Raw genomic sequence first — 17,848 nt, forward strand, 5'->3', positions numbered from 1 at the left:
AGGACTCAGCGTGAGGACTAATGCCATTCATGCTTGCTGGCACACGCTGTGAGATATTTTAATACGCTGCAGCCCCAATCGCTGGTGTCTGTCTCCTCCGTGTGCCTCACTGGAATGTGAGGGCTTGCTAACTCCCTGCCCAGGTGATATTCTGTGCTGCCTGAGAGGTAAAAAGCACTGCCTGATATTAAGTGATCCCTTTTCCGTGTTGACTGAAGCCGTAACACCTCTAGGCACCTTGCTTTGGGAGCATTCCCCTTGCTAAACATGAGTCTGTAAAGCTCCGAGTTTGTCCCGTGGCTCAGGGAAGATCTGTGCTTTGCAGCAAGCGTGGTGAAGCCCACGCTAAAACTTTCTGAAAAGGGAAAAGAAAATGAAAGTGGAAGTCCGGATATTTGAAGTACTGCCCCATGGCTATATTTAGTAAAGGGTCTGCCTAGTTTGTGGGTATGGTAGAGTTAAATCATTCCTGAGGCCATGAAAGCCACGAGTTATGAATGAGTGCCAGTGGAAGGAAGCAGGACAGCTGTTTTTCTGTTTATTAAACTAGATATCTATCTTCAGCCTTGAAATAGAATGACCCAGAAATTACATATTCAATAACAAACCTGTTATGTAGTAACCTATTCGGGCAGAAGAGGGCTGGTAGTTCTATTTTTGAAGGAGTTCTTACATGGGAAGTGTGAAGCAGCAGGGCTGGTAATGCCAAAGAGCACGGCCCTGCCATCCGTGCACGTCCCGACGGCTGCAGCCATGGTCTAACTGGGAGGCTGCGTGCAGGAGAACCTCTAATTACCCATAGTGGCTTGATGAATAACGTGCAGAACAAAAGGGTGGGATTTTTGTTTTAAAAGACAGAAGCTTAATTGCAAAAACATTGGGTAGGTTTGCCTAGTGGCTGCTGACAGCCCCTGCCGAGGATCTGGGTTATTTTCTGCTTTTATTTTCACAAATGTCATTGCTCCCTAATTTAAAAAAAAAAACACACACAAAACAAGTTTGCAGGGCTGCATTGCAAAGGTTGATGAGCAGAAAATGCTAAAGAGAAATAAGTTACTATAATGTGATGCGTGTCTAATTGCCCAGGCAGCTTGCACAGTACGCTTTGGAATCCGGTCGAGCTTATTTGATTCGGAGATGGAAAACTGAAACCAATTGTTCGGGGAGAGCCGCTAACATCCTACACATGCTGTAGCAGCGCCGGATTTGTATCTGAGAAGAGCAGTTTCCCCCTCTTGATTTCCATCCTGCTGTGTAGATCATATCAGGAACTAATTTAAAATCCATTAATAAAATTTACACTCGGTTGTGTGATGCAGAAGCGATGCATATGGTTGTCATCAAATGGTAGCGCAGACCAGAGCTTCGGGAAAGCTTGGAAGGGGTTGCAGCTCCCGGTGCCACGGGGCTGGATTCGCTTTTCTGGGGGCCTGTAAGTGGCTGCCGAGGTGCTGAAGGGCCGTACGTGACTCGCCGTGCTCTGCTCTTTGTGCATCTCCGCTTGCAAATGTGTTTAATCACCGAGCAGAAGTCTTGCTCTTCTGATGCTTTGTAGCATCTTGTTTGCAAGGGCGGTAATTTGAGGCTCGACAATTAGGCTGAGGTTTTTTTTTTTTTTTTGTGCTGTTGCTCCAATTAATGTCAGTGCGCCGTGCCTCTAATGAACAAACACTTGAGCTTCCAATTTGGATTGCTGGACTGCTTCCTGAATGCTTGGGTGTTAAATGCACTGACGTCGCTTAGAGCAGCAGGACTGGAAAGTGTTATATAACTCGGAGGTTACGAGGTTAAGTCTGTGAGGTTTCAGACAAATATATATATAACTTGTTCTCCCCGGGCTTAATAAATAATTTGAACTTACGTGCTCTTCTGTCGCATCTCTCAAAGCTGGAGAGAATAGTCTGTCGCGTCTGAAATCCTGGTAAGAGTCCAAAACATCCCTGCAGCCAGCTGTTTGCAGCACTCGAGGCAGCACTTCGCATTTTTGGGCATCTGTGAGACGTGCAGCCCGCAGCCAGAGTGGCGTGTGCGTATAGACACATCCATGAAACCGTGCACGTGTGGATGTATTTTAATATATGTTGTGTAAGCATACAGGTGCGTACACCCCCAGATCTATTAAAATACAAAAAGCACAGATTGTTTCAGGTGTCAGGCCGCAGGTTTTGAAGCAAACCTCTCTTTTGGTTCCCTGTCAGTGAGATAAATTCACAAAGAGGTTGTCTGGAGCTTCTGTGCCTAATGCCCGTGTGACTCAGCAGCACTGGGCTGCGTGGGAGCCTGGGGACGGCTGCAGAATTTCCCCCCCTCTGTCCGTAGGCTCGGGAACTAATTGCTGGCCGTGGGGAATAATTGCCATGCCCTGCTCCGTTTCAGACCTGCATGCCAAGGTAGAGGATTTAACTGCAGCCCTGGAGTTCTCTCCCTTGATTTAGGGTAAGAATTGAGTAACGCAGGATGAAGAGCGTGCCAAGCTTCTGCAGGGTGGCTGAGAAAGTCTGTCTCTGTGACCCAGGCGTGAGGGCTGCGACTCCAACAAGATTAAAGCACTGCAGTCGCTGCTGCCGGTGGTGCTGGCGTCACTTCTTCATCACCAGGAGAAAGCTGCAGGGAGGCTACGGTGGTGGAGGAGGAGTTCGTAGACATCGGGGCGTACTGGCTGTTCTGCACAGGAATTTTGGCCGTGGGCTGTGCCATGGATCTGCTGTTGCCCTCTTCCAGGACCATCCACTTGCTCATCCCTTCCTTTTTTCTGTTTCAGCAGCTTTTTTACATAGAACTGTTGTTTTTTTCTTTAAGAAGATTGGTGATTACTTTGAGATGGAAGCGTGGCTTACTGCTAGTTTAACAGACATTGGGTTCTGACACTTGGATGGGTAGCACAACACTAAAAAGTGGTCACAGAAATACTTAAAAAAATATCTGGAAGAGCACCAAAACATTCTTCCATTGCATCCTAACGCTGCTGATACTGGCTTGTTTTCTTCAATCTGGAAAAAAAAAAATGAATTGCTGGAGAGATCCTTGGCAGCAATTCCTCCTTATTCTAACTAGGTACCTGACTTATCTGCATTATTTGGGGGTAAATGCTGTTTGGGGGAGTATTCCTCTTAAGATAAGCTCTTTGTAAACATAGTGAGAACCATTCCTTGAGATCCTGCATTTATCCTGATGCTCTCAAACATTATCAGTACTGCTCCTTGGGTTCAGAATTGCTTACTTTATAGGGCCGTGGCAGAAGGACCAAGAAATAAACAGCAGGGAAAGCTTCTTCCATTGCTCACCCCAAAGATGCACTTGGAGGGTAAGCTTGCCCCACTGATGGAGCTGCTCAGCACAAGCAGAGTGGTGCAATGATTTTTGTATCTCCCGAGGACCTACAGAAGCATGCAGATAACTGCTAAATGCTGATGAAAGACCCAAAATACCGCATCTTGGCTGCTTTGGCAGTGCCCCTTTTCGGAGGCAGGGGCCACCAGGAGTGCCTGCAGTGGGAGGTGTTCCACAGCGCCGTAGCTGTCTGCTGGGAACGTAGCCTCGATCCTAAGGTTTTGTAACAAAATCCAGGGCGATGAGTAATTGGGATTCTGCTTTCCGTCTCATTTCTCTGCTGTGTGCTGCTTATTTCTGAGAAATTAAAAAAGACAATTAACCACCTTGTTTTTTAGGTATGAGTTTTAGTGTATCCTGCAAAGCAGGTGTCTCCAGGCTCCCTCAAGGCTTGCTTTGTAGGGGAAGGTTAAATAAACATTGTGCTCGATGGTCCCTGATGGATGGTGCAAACGTTTCTCTGCGAGTGGTTTTCAAGGGGAATAGATCTTTTCCTCCAGCAGCGCTGGGGAAGCTGGTAGCTGGGGCCTGAAAATAAATTATTTGACTTAGGTTTGTGTGCTGTGGGGGGACATCTGTGCACAGGGGAGAAAACGTTCGAAGTGAGAACATTTTCATCATTATATGTGTAAAGCCCTTTATTGTCAGCGAAGTGGTTGGGTTTTATTTGGGATGGTTATTAAGCAGTTGGCCCCTGCGTTAGCCACAAATCAAACGTAGTCTGTGTTCAGTGGTTAAATAGTCTCTTCTAGAGAGGAAAAGTAATTTGATGTTCTCTTAGCATGTGGAACATGCTGTATTTATCTAATTGTGCATTCAGTTTAGGTTTTCTTTCAGGCTGGAGTGGGCGTTTGAATCATCGTCCTCCTTAGCTCGATCCTATTTGCCAGATTTCAGGAAGTCTTGCGTCCAACTTGAAGGAATGTATGTAAGCCTTGAATAGCAATGCTAGGAATAGGCCCTTCAACCCAGTCTTTTTCCTGGATAGGTTTTTAAAAAACTAATATTCCTAAAAAGTCTTTGGTTAGTTCCAAGAACTAGGGAGAAAATATGATAATTGGGGGGGGGGAGGAGGAATCGTCTTAATTTTCATTTTTTTTGGCTTTATAACTGAATATTTGAAGGCTGTGTTGCTTCTCCCTTGGTGTGTTGTGCAGCCTTGGCTTTAATATTGAAATTCACTGTTCTCTCTTCCACAGTATTTGATTCTGAAACTTGAAAGACCTGCCATAGTCCAGAGCATCACGTTTGGCAAGTACGAGAAAACGCATGTCTGCAACTTAAAGAAGTTTAAAGTCTTTGGTGGGATGAATGAGGAAAACATGACAGATCTCTTATCGAGGTAAGACGTGATTTCGTCAGCTGTGGGAAGCAGAAAGGCTGGACCAAAAAGCTCTTCCCCTTCACTCCCGAGCAGGCAGTGTAACAGAGCTGTTGTTGTGATCCTACAATTAGCTGCCCCTGTGTTTGTGGTCAGGTCAGTGAGCAACAAATCTCTGTGCTCGCTCCAGGAAGCCTTCCTTATCCTGCCCTAACCACAGAGGATTTGTGGAGAGTGAACTCCTGGAGGTCTGAAAGAGCTGAGAGCAAGGTTCAACACTGCTGTGTTTGCGATTTCTTTCTTCCTTGTGCCTGAGGCGCAGTAGAAATGATTCCCCAGGTGTGGGTAACTTCAAGAAGCTTTTAAAAGCACAAGTAACCTGCCTATGTTGAGAACCTCCTTGCAGCTGTAAAGCTCTGGCTGGTCAGCTGCTCTGCCTCGCTTCAAATGGGTAAATAAATAGGATAAGAAAATAGAAAACCTTTGTATTCCTTTTTTTTTTTTTTTTTTTTAAATGAAGGAGCTTTTCGGATATTCGAGGCTGATCGTGAGCTTCCGAGTAGTTGCTAACAGAAATTTTCACGGGCCTTTTAAGGGGTTTTCTGTTTTAGAAAGGGAAGTGATGCTTAACTATCTAGGAGTACAAGAGCAATGAGGAGCAAGAACTAGTTTTGGAGGCCTACAGAAGGAAGCTCCACCTCTGGGGAATGTACTGGGGTACGTGATCTTTACTCAATTAGAACAGCCAGGGGGAAACATGGGATGATCTCATTGTAGGTATCCTTCAAAGCCATACAGAGACTAGTCACAACCTTCCCTGTCCCTTCCCTCTCTTTAGGTAGACCAATCTAGCAGCTTCACTTTACTGCTGCTCAAATTTTGGGGGAAGAGATTTTAGTAGCACAGTAACTACCGATACCTAATGTCACAAATTCAACAAAAATCCTTGTTTTGGGACCTGTAGCTGCATCTTCAGTAGAAATGGACTTAGGAGTTTTGATAAGTTATAGCAAGTATTTGGTATTTTATAAAGTATTGCTCATAAATGGATCACAAAACGCTTTGGCAGTGTGATTAGTCTGCCTCCAACCTACCCAGGAAAACGTGATTCAGATCGCTTGCTGAAGTCGCAGGGACGCTAGCACAGACCAGCAGCATTGGTCTGATGTCAGTTCCCCCTGAAACCACTAGCCAGTGCTGCCTCCCAGGGAGATAAGATGGTGGATAGCAGTCCAGGCATTGGTCCAGCATGGGTACTGATGATTTATAGCAATATGAAACAAGCGTCGCATTTCAGGCATGACCTAGATTGCATTTATTAGCTAGTCCTAAAATACAAGGTAAGATTTAGTAACCTTATTTATTTTTTCCCACAGTGGCTTAAAGAATGATTATAACAAAGAAACATTCACCTTGAAGCATAAAATTGATGAACAGATGTTCCCCTGTCGATTCATTAAGATAGGTAAATGCATTTTTTCGGCATTCTGAGTAGAAAATAATCTTTTCTGATACTTGTGCCAGTCTTGGCACTTGTGACTTCATTGTACTCAGGCAAAGTATCCAAAATAGCTGTTCCATTTCATGATCTCTTAGGTTGGTTAGACTGGAACACAGTGAAGTCCTGTTACTAAGAAATAATAGAATTCCTAGGGACCGAAAGCAAAATACTGTACTTTTCAGAAACGCAGTTGTTGAGCCAACTAATTACTGGAGAAGCTGCTTGCTGTCCTACTATAACTTGCTATATCGAACTTTAAAAAAGATAATAATTAAGTTAAATACTAGTAAAAGTTCCAGCATTGGTAACCTTGGAGTTTGAAGAAGTTTCCTCTTTTTTTTCCTCCAAACACGCTTGCAACATAAAGCAATAGCAGAAGCCTTTCCTTTTGCCTTCTTGCTGCTCTAATCACGAAGTCTCACTTGTGGCTAAAGATGCTGTCCAGGAGCAGAGAAGAATTATGCTCCGTGATGTCCACCAGTGTAATTTCTCTGGTGGGGCATGCTAGAAAGGGTACTAATTAGTAATTACTATGACTTGTGATGGGAGCTGGGGTGGCTGCTCTTTTCTTGCTTTGCATGGGCTAGAGAGAAAAAGTGTCTTACACTTGCCATTATTGATGCTGGTTGGTTTTAATCCAATAGTTTAGAGCCTTTCATCTCTACATGGCTGAGTAGATTTATCTTCCCCTTCCTACCTGCTGAGACAGTAAAAGAACTACTGTTTTTATGCTCTTTAATTCTTTTTGTTTTTTTAAGAGCAAGGAGATAGTTGCTGAAAAATGAAATGAGATCTCGTTGACTTAGAGGAATTTAGGAGTGTTTTGAAGACTTGGGTAATTCCTTTGCCAAGATGTGGATGACAGTGGCTGTGTAGGGGCTGTGCGTGAAAGTTTGTTTAGGAATCAAGTAATTGTATGTCATAAACCATGGTGTTTCCCATGTTTAGGCAAGTGGAGAAGTGAGTTGTTGGTTGTTTTTTTTGCTACTTTTGGAAGCATCTGTAGCACTTAGCTTGAGGAATCCTGAAGTGGAGCAAATGAATGGTTTAAGGCTGAGGTCATGGAAGTTAAATCGATTTTGAATGTATTCTGAAGCTTTCTGTGCTAGCTTTCTGGGGGCATGATATTTTTTTTTTTTAAGGGCTAACAAGCAGCAAATGGTTACTGTAGGGCTAAGGGGTTGAATGGAAAGATTCCTAGCTACTGCTCTGGATGTTTTAAGTTATGTTCCTGCAGAGTATGTTGCAGATACGTTCAGATGTTACGAAGCGTAGCATGAAGTTGGAACTTGTTAGGAAAGTGAAATGTTGATTACTTCTACTACCAGCATTTTTTCTCTGACATGACGTGAGTGGGTATTAAGTTACATGGCTCGTTTTGTTGGGATGGGTTTCTTACGTAAGGAACGTAAAATTAAGTATTCTTGTGTGACAAATACATATATATTTGTCCTTTTTTCACCAGTTATGTTTTGAGTTTTCCATTTTAGCTCTATCTACGGCCTCTCATTTCTTTAAGCTATTTTCTGCAAAGGAAATTCCTGTGCTAGGAGAAAAATTGAAATGCTTTTTTGACCAAACCCTGTTAATTTCTAGTTGGTTCCTAGCATCGTTTTGTTTATAAAGTTGCGAGTGTTTTTCTACTGTGAAACAACTGTAAAATGATGTTATGAAATTGTTATTTTTCAGATTCGCAGCGTGAAGATGTTTTCAGTTTGTTAAAATTTCCAAGCTGCTAGCCAAAGTAACTCAAAATTTGAAATACCGTGCTGTGTTCCTTGTAATGCTGCCAGTAAACATGAGGCCAAAATCTGCCCTTTTGGACTCGGAGAGGCTGACACCACACGAGTTACTGTTATCAGCGAAGCTTGCGTGTTTGGAGGAGGCATTGTTTAGTTCGGCAGCCGCTTGCAAAAGGCATTTTCTTTATAATTCTGCAGATAAACAGATCTGTACGCTGCTTTTAACAGCGCAACAGGGAGGATAATATAGTTTTTGGGGGGGAAACAGGAGGAATATGATGGGTAGATCTATGGAAAGTGGGAGAAAAACTTCCTAAAACTTCCATTGCCCACGTGACGTTTGGCTGGTAGGAAGCAGAAGTAAGTTGCTTCTCACAACTTTTGTCAAGATGAGGCTTGCACTTCTTGCAGTTTAATTAGTTCAACCTCAGTTCCTCAGCACTGAAATGCCCAGTTGTACAGGCTCCTGACCTACTTGACAAGTAATTTTGTGTTTCATGTAGCACCTCGTTAAAGAGCTTGGGAGGGGAAAAGATGTTTATCTGGACAAAACAGTGAAGAACAATTTTATAATGCTGTGAGCTTCGTTTCTGGCTGTTTGCTTGTGTGGTCCCTCCAAGCAGAGATTTTTATATCGTGCCATTGAAAGCAGAAGGTGTTGTGAAGACTGATTGCCATGAAGGAGCTCGAAGAGATTCTGAGTGCAGTTCCCATGCCAGTTTGTTACTAGCATGGTGTCCTGGTTTCAGTTAGGGAATTACTAACTCTGCTTTGAGGCTTTTGAGCTTTTTTGTATTAAAAAAGAGCAGTGCTCCTTTATGGATGTTTCCAGTATTAGTTGGATTGACTACATCCATACCTGCATTTTTCCAAACATGCCCTGTTTGTGTGACTGCTGCTGGTAGATGAGGGATACAGAAATTATCTTGAGAGGTGTATTTGAAATGGACTGTTCAGTGCCTCTGTTGTTTTCTGTATTATACGGGGTTGTAATCCTTGCCCAGGCATAGCTTACAATTATTGAGAAATATCCCCTAAAATCAGTCTTGTGCGGGTAAAAAAAAAAATAAAATAAAAAAAAAAAAACTGTTTAAGTGACCTAAATACCTTTTGTTTCTGTTAAAGGGCTATTGATTTTTTTTTTTTATTATTATTTTTCCTCTCTGCTGGGCACCTCTCACCGTGTGGTAGCACGGTGGGCTGAACAGTCGTTTGCATTTCAGGACAGATATAGCAAAATAAACCAAGCTGAGGTCGCTTTTTGGTTAAAAACTGGAGAAATACTGGAGCGGTAGGTTTCAGATTCAACAATTTTAATGGGAGCATCTTTCTCCCTTAAGGGTGTGTGTCTGTGGAGGGAAAAAAGCAATATGGCAAAGAATGTGAAGAATAAGGTTTGGCCCCTACAACTGTATTGTAGGGTAGAGTTTCCACTATATTTTTTTTTTTTTGAGGGGGACAAATAAAAAAGCAGCCACTGGGAGACATGAGCAGAGAAATGGAGTTGCACTTAGGAGGGCTTCCTCCAGCATCTTTAGGCTACTTTTACCTCTGTACCACAGAAATCGTGATGTAAAAATCCCTGTTTCTGATGAATTGTTGATTACTCAAGCTGGTAGAAGTTGGCATAAGTTCTCTGAATTTATACCAGAGGCTCTGCTGGAAGGAAATCGAGGTGGACACCTCTGCTTTATTTTATTTTATTTTTTTTTCCCGGAAAGAGGTGGTAAAGGGGTAATGCTTGATTTTTTTTTTTTTGATTTTTTTTTTTCCCACCCAGTAAAGTCAACACCACGAGATTGGCCTCAGGTTCACCGTCAGGAAATCGATGGCCTCAGCCCATTTGAGGTGGTCTGTGGTTTGGTTCAGTGTTTGAGTGCAAGGAGCTGGTGAACAGATTGGGATTCCTTATGGCTGAATGAGCACCAGATTTAACTTCAGTTTGGGCTGTGCATTCCGGTTTGAGGACAAATTAAAGGGGTTGCCTGTACTCGTGGTATTTTCTTGGTCTGTCATCCTAATAGGTGGGATGCCCTGGTTGTCCATGAGCTCTAGGGTTTGGCAGTTCGCTGTCCTACAAAGGAACATGAGAAAAGACTCGTGTGGTTGCTGCTGATGCCTTTTTGTGTCTCTGTGCAAGGAGGGTAGCATTTTTTCATACAGAACACGCATCAGTTATTGCATCAGTTCCCATATCTCGCTGGTAACAACTTTAAGCTGATGCACTTGGAGTTAAAAGTAGTAAGGTTTTATGGCATTGAGATAAAATACCTTGCTTAGCTTTGTCCCATGGAAGACAGGCTTGGTTTTCTTTACCAATTCTCTTGTCTGTCTCCACTGAGATGAACCTACTAGGGGCTGCTCTGAGAGCATCTCACCCGAAAGGTTGAAGGATCAAGTAGAAAGGAATTATTTGGGGTGATTTGAGAGATGTTAACATACGAAGTACCTACGTACTGATTTTAAAACCTGTTAAGAACTGCATATGCAGAGTCTGTTTGGATCTTTTCTGAAAATCTGTTCTCCTGATGACTGTTCCTAGAAGTTGTCACAAGTCTTTAGCAAGAGTTTTGTAGAAACACCCTTTAAAATTTTAGGGTATTGTGCGTTTGAGCATATGCTTTGTGCCCACATGCATTGTGGCAAATAAGGGGTGTAGCTTGGGGAAGCATAAATACTTCTGAACCTTTAACAGGAACAACTTTAAGACAAATCTTGGCTTCGATTTTTTCCGGGGGTGGGTCAGAAAGCCCCTAGTTGAACAAGTCAGCAGTCTCAATGGCATTTCGTGGCGGTTTGAGGGGTAACAAGCAGCTTCTCCGTGGGAAGAACAGCTTCTGTGGAAGGGAGGAAGCAGTGGACTCCACGCTGCTGCTGGTTACTACTCATTCATCTCCAGTGCTATCTTTTCCTGTTTATCAGTTACGGTCAAATAGAGAGGAAACAGAAGTGTTTGAGAGAAGCCACTTGATTTCACTGCAGTTTTCAGGAGCGAGCGCTCACGTAAAAGCAGTGCGGGGGCTGGCAGTGCTCTGAGAAGCAGAACAAACTCTTAATCTGCAGGCTAATCGATAGATCGATGCAAGACAGTGGATGTTACCACAGAGAGGCCTTAAGTGAGAGGCTGCGGTGTGTTTCACAGGTCACTTAGTGTTTTAAATGTTTGTTCCGATAGCCAGATGAAACAGGATTAGCCAAAAAGCTGCTCATGTTTGAGATTTTAAAAAAATAATAAAAATTAGATACAGTTTTTAAATTGGAGACTGACAGTTTTCCCTCCTTCCCTCCTCCACAACTTGCAGACGTTCCTAATTTTGTAAAATTTAAAATACCCAAAGCTTCTTGTCTTCACCATTAGGGAAAATAATTGTTGCTGACAAATGTGAAAATAAATGTACTGCGAGGAGCAAATACTGTCTCTGGTATGCTCATGATTCCCATCCATGTCAAAGCTTGTTGCCTCTCCGAGCTGTTTTAAATGATAGGATTTTTGCTCTTTTGCTTAAAGCGAGCTGCTGCTTTGCCATGATCTGCTGCGTTAATGTTGCTTAGTACAGGTTGCTTTAAATGACAGCTTTACTGTGATGCGTGGTGATTTTTTTCCTAAGCTTTCCTAAACCTAAACTTATGTAAAATCATAAGTACTGAATCTTATTTAACCTTCAAAAGCATTCTGTTGAAATAGCACTGTGTATAGCCTGATAAGACGAATGCAATGCTTGTTTGATGTTGATGCCTCCTTTTTCTCCTTTTCCTTTCTCCTCCAGTTCCACTCTTATCCTGGGGACCTAGCTTCAATTTTAGTATCTGGTATGTTGAACTTAATGGCATTGATGATCCAGATGTGGTCCAGCCGTGCCTCAACTGGTACAGCAAGGTAGGCCCTGCATTTTAGGTGCCTGTTTGCGTGAGGATTTGTCGTCTCGGAATCTGGTGAAACTTCTCGTGCTGGAATTATGTGACCTTTTCATTCCTTGAATATCTGCAATTGAAACAACAAACACGCGTAGTTAAAACTCAAACCTCATGGCTGGCTTGGACTCTGAGCCTTGCGCCTGTAGGTTTTGCAAAAGAAACAAACAAAAACCTGCTAGGTAGACGTTGCAAGGAAAACACGAAGGAACATGGAGTCAAAAGGGGACGATGTTATTAAAATAATTTGTCGTGGAAGGGAAATAAATATTAAAGATCCCATTTCTCCCTCTTGTTGCCTTTTAAATAATCATTCTTTTACCATGCTAGTCCTTCTGCAGAGCTGCGTATGCAAGTCTAGAGGCTTCTGGTTTATATATGCAGCTTTTATGCAACAGGGGTGAGGTTGTTTGTAGAGATCCCACTTCAGAGTCTTAACCTATTGCAGATCTTTGCACATCTGATGTTTACCTCTCATTGGCTTTTTCTTGAAAATCCTGAAACGGAGGGGAGCTGACGCCGCTGGACTGAGATGAGATGATTTATGCCATTTGTCACTTTGATGGATAGCAAGTTTAAAGGGCTCTAAACATTATTTGTAAAAGCTGTCTTTAATTGAGCACAGCAGACGCCTGTTCTGTGGGCGGGAAGCGCACTCTCACAATGAGAAATCAGTTTGGTGCTGTTTTTTTAATGCCTAGATCTTCTGGAACAATTCATGCAAGTCATGTGGTGCGTTACAGAGAAGACATCCTTCCCTTTTAAATATGACTGAGTGGTGGAGCAGCATCTCTCTGCTTCCAGAACGAAAAAGTCAAAAAGGGGGTAAAGACTGGTGGTAGATGTGATGCTGCTGACTCTATCAGAGCCGTTAGCATGGCCCCAAGGTTCTTTACCCCGCTATCTGGCTCATAAACGTTTGCACCAACATCACAAGTGACTTCGTGGAGGATTTAAAAGCAGCACTAACAGTCACAATAGAAGCTGTCAATAGCAGCTTTAATCGTAATGTGACATCGTGGTCATTACCCTGCTCCTTACTCATGTCCAGTTCCAAAAAGCCCAGCTGACAGAAGCTGCTGATGGTTTTCTGTGCTGCTGCTTCCCGATGGGGGCGTCTCCGTCATTTTTGACTAGCTGCTGCAAGTAGGAAGCTATGGGTTTTCTTTTTTTTTTCTTTTCTTTGATGATGATGTCAACATCTGTTTTGTTCTCTCACCCCATGGAATCAACACATTTCACGGTCAGCGTGTCTGCAGTGACAGCTTCTTCAAGGGGTGCCAGCATTGTTCTTCTAAAGCTCCGAGCCCTAAAGCAGCGAGGCAGGGACTTAGTCATGACTGTCTGGATGAGTTGCCAAGCTTTGGGTGATCAGCGTGTGTCACTGATGTTTTCTTCTCTCACGGTCCTCAGGCCACTGTTGCCAGAGCCGTGTCGGAGGGTACGTGCTGACCCTTAGGTAGGGAAAAGCCAGGATTGAGCTCTTCCTTCCATTCCTTTGAGGTAGTGTGGGTATTACCTCGTGTGTTCCTGGAAGCCTGAAAACTTTGCAAATCGAATAATTATCCTCTATTGTCTGAGGCCTTGGACAAGAAAGCTCTACGTGAAGCTGCCCATCCGTTTTGTGGTGTGTGCTTCAACCAGCAACATATTCCACTCCCTCCAGGAATAGGAATTAGGTGCAGGAGATGAGGACAGGGAAGCAGCAGGCACGCTCCTCAGTTGGCTCCCTGCTCCTGCCTCCTTACAGCCTGGCTCAGCCGACAGCCTCCTGAAAGCCTTCCTACTCTGGTTTTACTGAAGAGCAAGCAGGCTTTGGCAGTTCAGTGATGACTATCATTTTTGGTTTTGATAATGAGCATTGAAATATTTTTAATTCTACCTGTGTGTTTGACAGCGTGAATGTCTTAGTCTCATGCTCTCATTAAGATTTTAACCAAAGGAATTATTTACAAATTCAGATCAAAGCCATTCTTTGGTTTGTCATCTCTTTAAAGCTGCATGACAGCATGTAAAAAAGGAGCCTTTTATATACTTTTTAGACACCATTTGCGTACAATATTTTTACATTTAGCTTCTGTAGTACTACTGTGATGCCAATCACATGCAAACTTCTACATTACATCGAGTGGCCAGCCTGCATCCAACAGTCATTTGATGTTTCGGGAGCCAAATCCATCAATCACGAGAGGCTCAGCGGAAATACACACAGTCTCAAATTTGTCTGATGGCTGAACTAGAGGAGCTGAACGTGCTAAGGTGGTTATTACTGATGTGCAGCTATCCTTCTGCTCCCTTGGCCCAACAAAGAATCCAAGGTGCTTTTGGCCTTGACTCATTCAAGTGAACATTTGCTTAAAGTCAGTGTCTTAGGTATCTCTTAGAAAGGAGGAAAAAAAAAATCAAGAAACCCATTTTTTTTTTTTTTTAATTCGTGCTGTAAAGCCATGTTTTAGCTTTACTATTCCTTTGCCAGCGTATCCCACGTTTTTTATTGGTACATGTCCTTGGCCTTTCTCGTGTGGGCTGGGAACCGACTTTCTAAAAATGCATGGTTCTGGCTATTTGCAGCTGTGAAATACTGATGGATTAAGAACTAAAAATACAGCTCGTGGCCGTGCTCTCGTTAGCTGTTTCAGTTTGAGATTCTTGCTATAGAGCCATTACTTCAGGAGCACTAATGTGTTTTGAATGTTGGTATTAGTTTCAGGGTTTCCGAAGGATTCTGCTCATTTAAATGTAAACTGAACTTTCAGCAGTGGCTTCCACTGAAGAATAAAATCTTTTTATCTGTAGTTTGATCAGTCTTAGAGGTTCTTAACTTGGATTTGTTTTTGACTGCACTCCATGATGTGTCTTAAAGATGGAAATTGAAAGTTTTTCTTTAGTGCCTTGGAACTTGGGTTTGAAGGGTCTACATAAAAAAAAAAAAGTGGTTCTGAAGGTCTGAGCTGCTTAACATAAAAATCTGTTGCTTGTGCATATTGTTGGCAGCTTTGAATATGCAGTGGAGGATTTGGTAGGTTAACTGCACAAGCTGTAGTTCTTAAACAGAATTTACTATTTTCTCCTCCTTCTGTACCTTGATTTTTGAGATCTAGTGAGGGTTTTTTCTAGCCATCCTCATTGCCCCAATCGAGTGGGACACGGACAGCTTTGACTGATCCGTAGCATGAAAGCAGGGGCTCTGCTTTAAGGCACTTGGAACTGTTCTGAAGGTAAAATTTTGGCCTGACTGTAAATTCTTGCTGTCGTGGATTCAAAACCCTTGCGAGCTTTGTGGTCAGCCATACGTTCTGCTGCTCCATGGCAGGAGCAGCGGTCACCGCCGGTATTTCTATTCCAATGTGTGTTTTTTTTTTTTTTTCTCGTCTGCTTCTAGAAAAGCTGTGACCTACTTACTCTTCTAAATTATTTTGTTACATAAGAGTCATACAATCAAATTATGTAACGCTGATAGCGAAGGCTTTTTCCTGCTCTGCCTCATGGAGGCCTCAAACAGCAGGACCGGGTGGATGGGGGGGGAGATAATGGTTGCTTCAGAGATCCAGGACGCTGGGCAGCCTCCTCTTGTGTGCCTGTTAACCTGGGTGGCATGAGGCTGTATAATTTCTGTGCTGCTGGAAAGGAAATGTCTGCACAGCTTCTAATGCCTTTCATACAGCGTTCCTCTGTAAGCTCACGCACGGTTTACGTGCAGCATTTAAGAGCCTGTTCTGCCTCCAGACAGGTTCACAGGTAGTCCCCAGCAGGGCCAGTCAAAGGCAAATCTACATGTCTCATAGGTTTTCTTGTGTTCCAGTAGTACCGTGAACAGGAAGCCATTCGCCTTTGCCTAAAGCATTTCCGTCAGCACAACTACACCGAAGCTTTCGAGTCGCTGCAGAAGAAAACCAAGATTGCGCTGGAGCACCCCATGTTGACAGACCTGCATGACAAGCTGGTGTTGAAGGGAGACTTCGACGCTTGTGAGGAGCTGATAGAAAAAGCTGTGAATGGTAAGGGAAAGCGGAGGCAGTCGCGTATATTAATTAAAAAAAAAAAAAAGGCATTGAAATGTTACTGCTTTACATGTTAACGTACACAGCAGTGGGATCGTCTAGTCCATGTTCTATTCATATTTAGCGTGTGGTGTCCTATCCATTTCTGGACTTGTACGTGCATGATGTAGGCTTAAAATTATGAAATCATTTATCTCTGCTACTTTTGAATCTCTCTTTTCCCCTAAAATGACAACGTGGTGCACTTAATGGGTGAAGATAGGTCCTGCATGTAAGTATTTGGAAAGCTGAAGGTGGGCACAGCTATCAGGAAGGTGTTCAGCAAGGATCTGCATCGTGATCTCCAGTCAGGGCTTTCCACCTGCTTGGTATTTCAGCAGAACTTGAGATTGTGAACGCTTTCTTTGGGAGCAATGCTCCCTGGAGGAGAACTTAGGCGAAGTCATAGTGCTTGGAAGCAGAGGCTGGCTTTGCTTACCGGTTTCATTCTAACTACTATTAATTTTTTACTTGGAACTTTTCATCTTAGAAAAGCACTGCGTGCAAACAGCTTTCAACCCCTAAGATGGGTGAGATTTACTTTCTGTTGATGGCATGGGATGCACGAATTGAGCTACTGCGGTGAGGTGTCTCCAAAGGCCAGTGCAGCATTTGGATTGCAGCTGGATAAACAGAGGTCCTCATGCCTGCGGGTGTCGAGCGTTTTGATGACGTGCGATTGCTATTCCTGGGAAATCTGTGCTGGCATGAGAGCTCCTTGTGCCTACGGACTTACAGACTTAGTGCACCAATTTAATGGGTGTCTGGCACCAGAGTTTTGTTTTTTAATTCTGGGCTAATCAATCATTTTGGAATCTCTCTTGGATAGATGGCAGTCTGCCTGCCTGGCCACCTCCGTGCGTTTTGTACCACTGAAGTTGCGAGTGGTTCTTGGGATGTGATAGAAATGATAGCTTTAAGGTCTGTATTCCATGAAAACCACAATGTTTTCATGAGGAAGCCATTCAGCAGAGCATGGTGTTAAGGAGTTTATTGCAACAGGTTGTCAAAAACTGCAGTAAGTGGCTTTCTGTGAGTTTTGGCTCCAGGTTTCTCAACCGTAGAAGCAAAACAGCTCAGCTCTGCCCTGTGCTGAGCTCGCTGAGCAGCTGCAAGCATTGAGACTACGTTCATCCTTGTCCTTCGGAGTGCTGCTTGCCCTCCTGAGACTACACAGTGTTGTTGGCTGGGAAGGGAGCATAAACAGCTTCCTGCAATGCAGGGGCATTTTGCAACCGGCAGTTTTCTCCTGAGTCTAAGGGCATGCTAGGGTTACAGGAGGAGAAAGCAGCAGGGAGCTGTGACTGGCTGCTGCTGTGTTAAGCACACGAGCGTCAGGGGCAGCTGATGAGCCCACCGAATTGAGTCAGGATCTGCTGAGAGCCCGAGGGGTGCTATATGCTAACGGGGATGGTTTTGCCAACGCATCGGTCTGCTGCCTTGGCGGCTTAATCTCATCAGTGCCTAGAGGCCATCCTCTTTCCACTTCATCGCAGGCTGTAGTAGAAACTGTTTCTTGAATGGAATTTCACTAGAGGTCCAGAATGTGCTGAATAAGGTCCCTCAAAAATTGACTTTTTTTTTTTTTTTCCACGGGCGCTAATGAATTGAATGTTTGTGGCTTTATTTTCTCTGCTGTCTGTCACATGTTCATTTCTTTCACTCCCGAGCATGCTGCATTTATTCCCTCCAGCAGTTTTTCCCTAGGGCTTGCATCGAGGTGGTGCTTCTGTGTCTCCCTGGTTCGTTGAGAGCGGGGTTGCTGTCTGCAGTGCTCAGCTTTTCCAGGTGTGGAAGTACTGGCAGTAGACGTGCCTGGTAGAAAAATCTGTCTTGTGTTGCGCTGGCTGGCAGGTGGACGCTTTCTCCTTGTCAGATTTGATGTGAATAATCCTGGTTCTTGTAATCATGTCCCTTCTTGGAGGTTGGAGAGCTCTGCATCTCTTAAGCAACCTAGAGAAATGCTGTAGTTTGTTTTTTCAGTCCTTTTTTTGTCCCAGCA

At 43.6% G+C, this 17,848-nt stretch overlaps 1 protein-coding gene across 5 annotated transcripts in view; it reads left to right on the forward strand.

Annotated features, from left to right (window-relative positions):
- Positions 1–17,848, forward strand: part of MKLN1 (muskelin 1) — a 93,489-nt gene that overhangs the window by 16,542 nt on the left and 59,099 nt on the right. For 3 of the 5 annotated variants that reach the window (XM_084512647.1, XM_084512648.1, XM_084512649.1), the window contains 4 exons: positions 4,530–4,672; positions 6,028–6,116; positions 11,662–11,771; positions 15,612–15,804. In XM_084512647.1, the coding sequence (XP_084368773.1) occupies positions 4,530–4,672; positions 6,028–6,116; positions 11,662–11,771; positions 15,612–15,804 (535 nt within the window). Of the gene's footprint in view, positions 1–4,529; positions 4,673–6,027; positions 6,117–11,661; positions 11,772–15,608; positions 15,805–17,848 lie in introns of those variants that run through there. The other 2 variants (XM_084512650.1, XM_084512651.1) reach the window with 2 other exon arrangements.

The sequence above is a fragment of the Aythya ferina genome, assembly GCF_964211825.1.
Source record: "Aythya ferina genome assembly, chromosome: 1".
Lineage (NCBI taxonomy): Eukaryota > Metazoa > Chordata > Aves > Anseriformes > Anatidae > Aythya > Aythya ferina.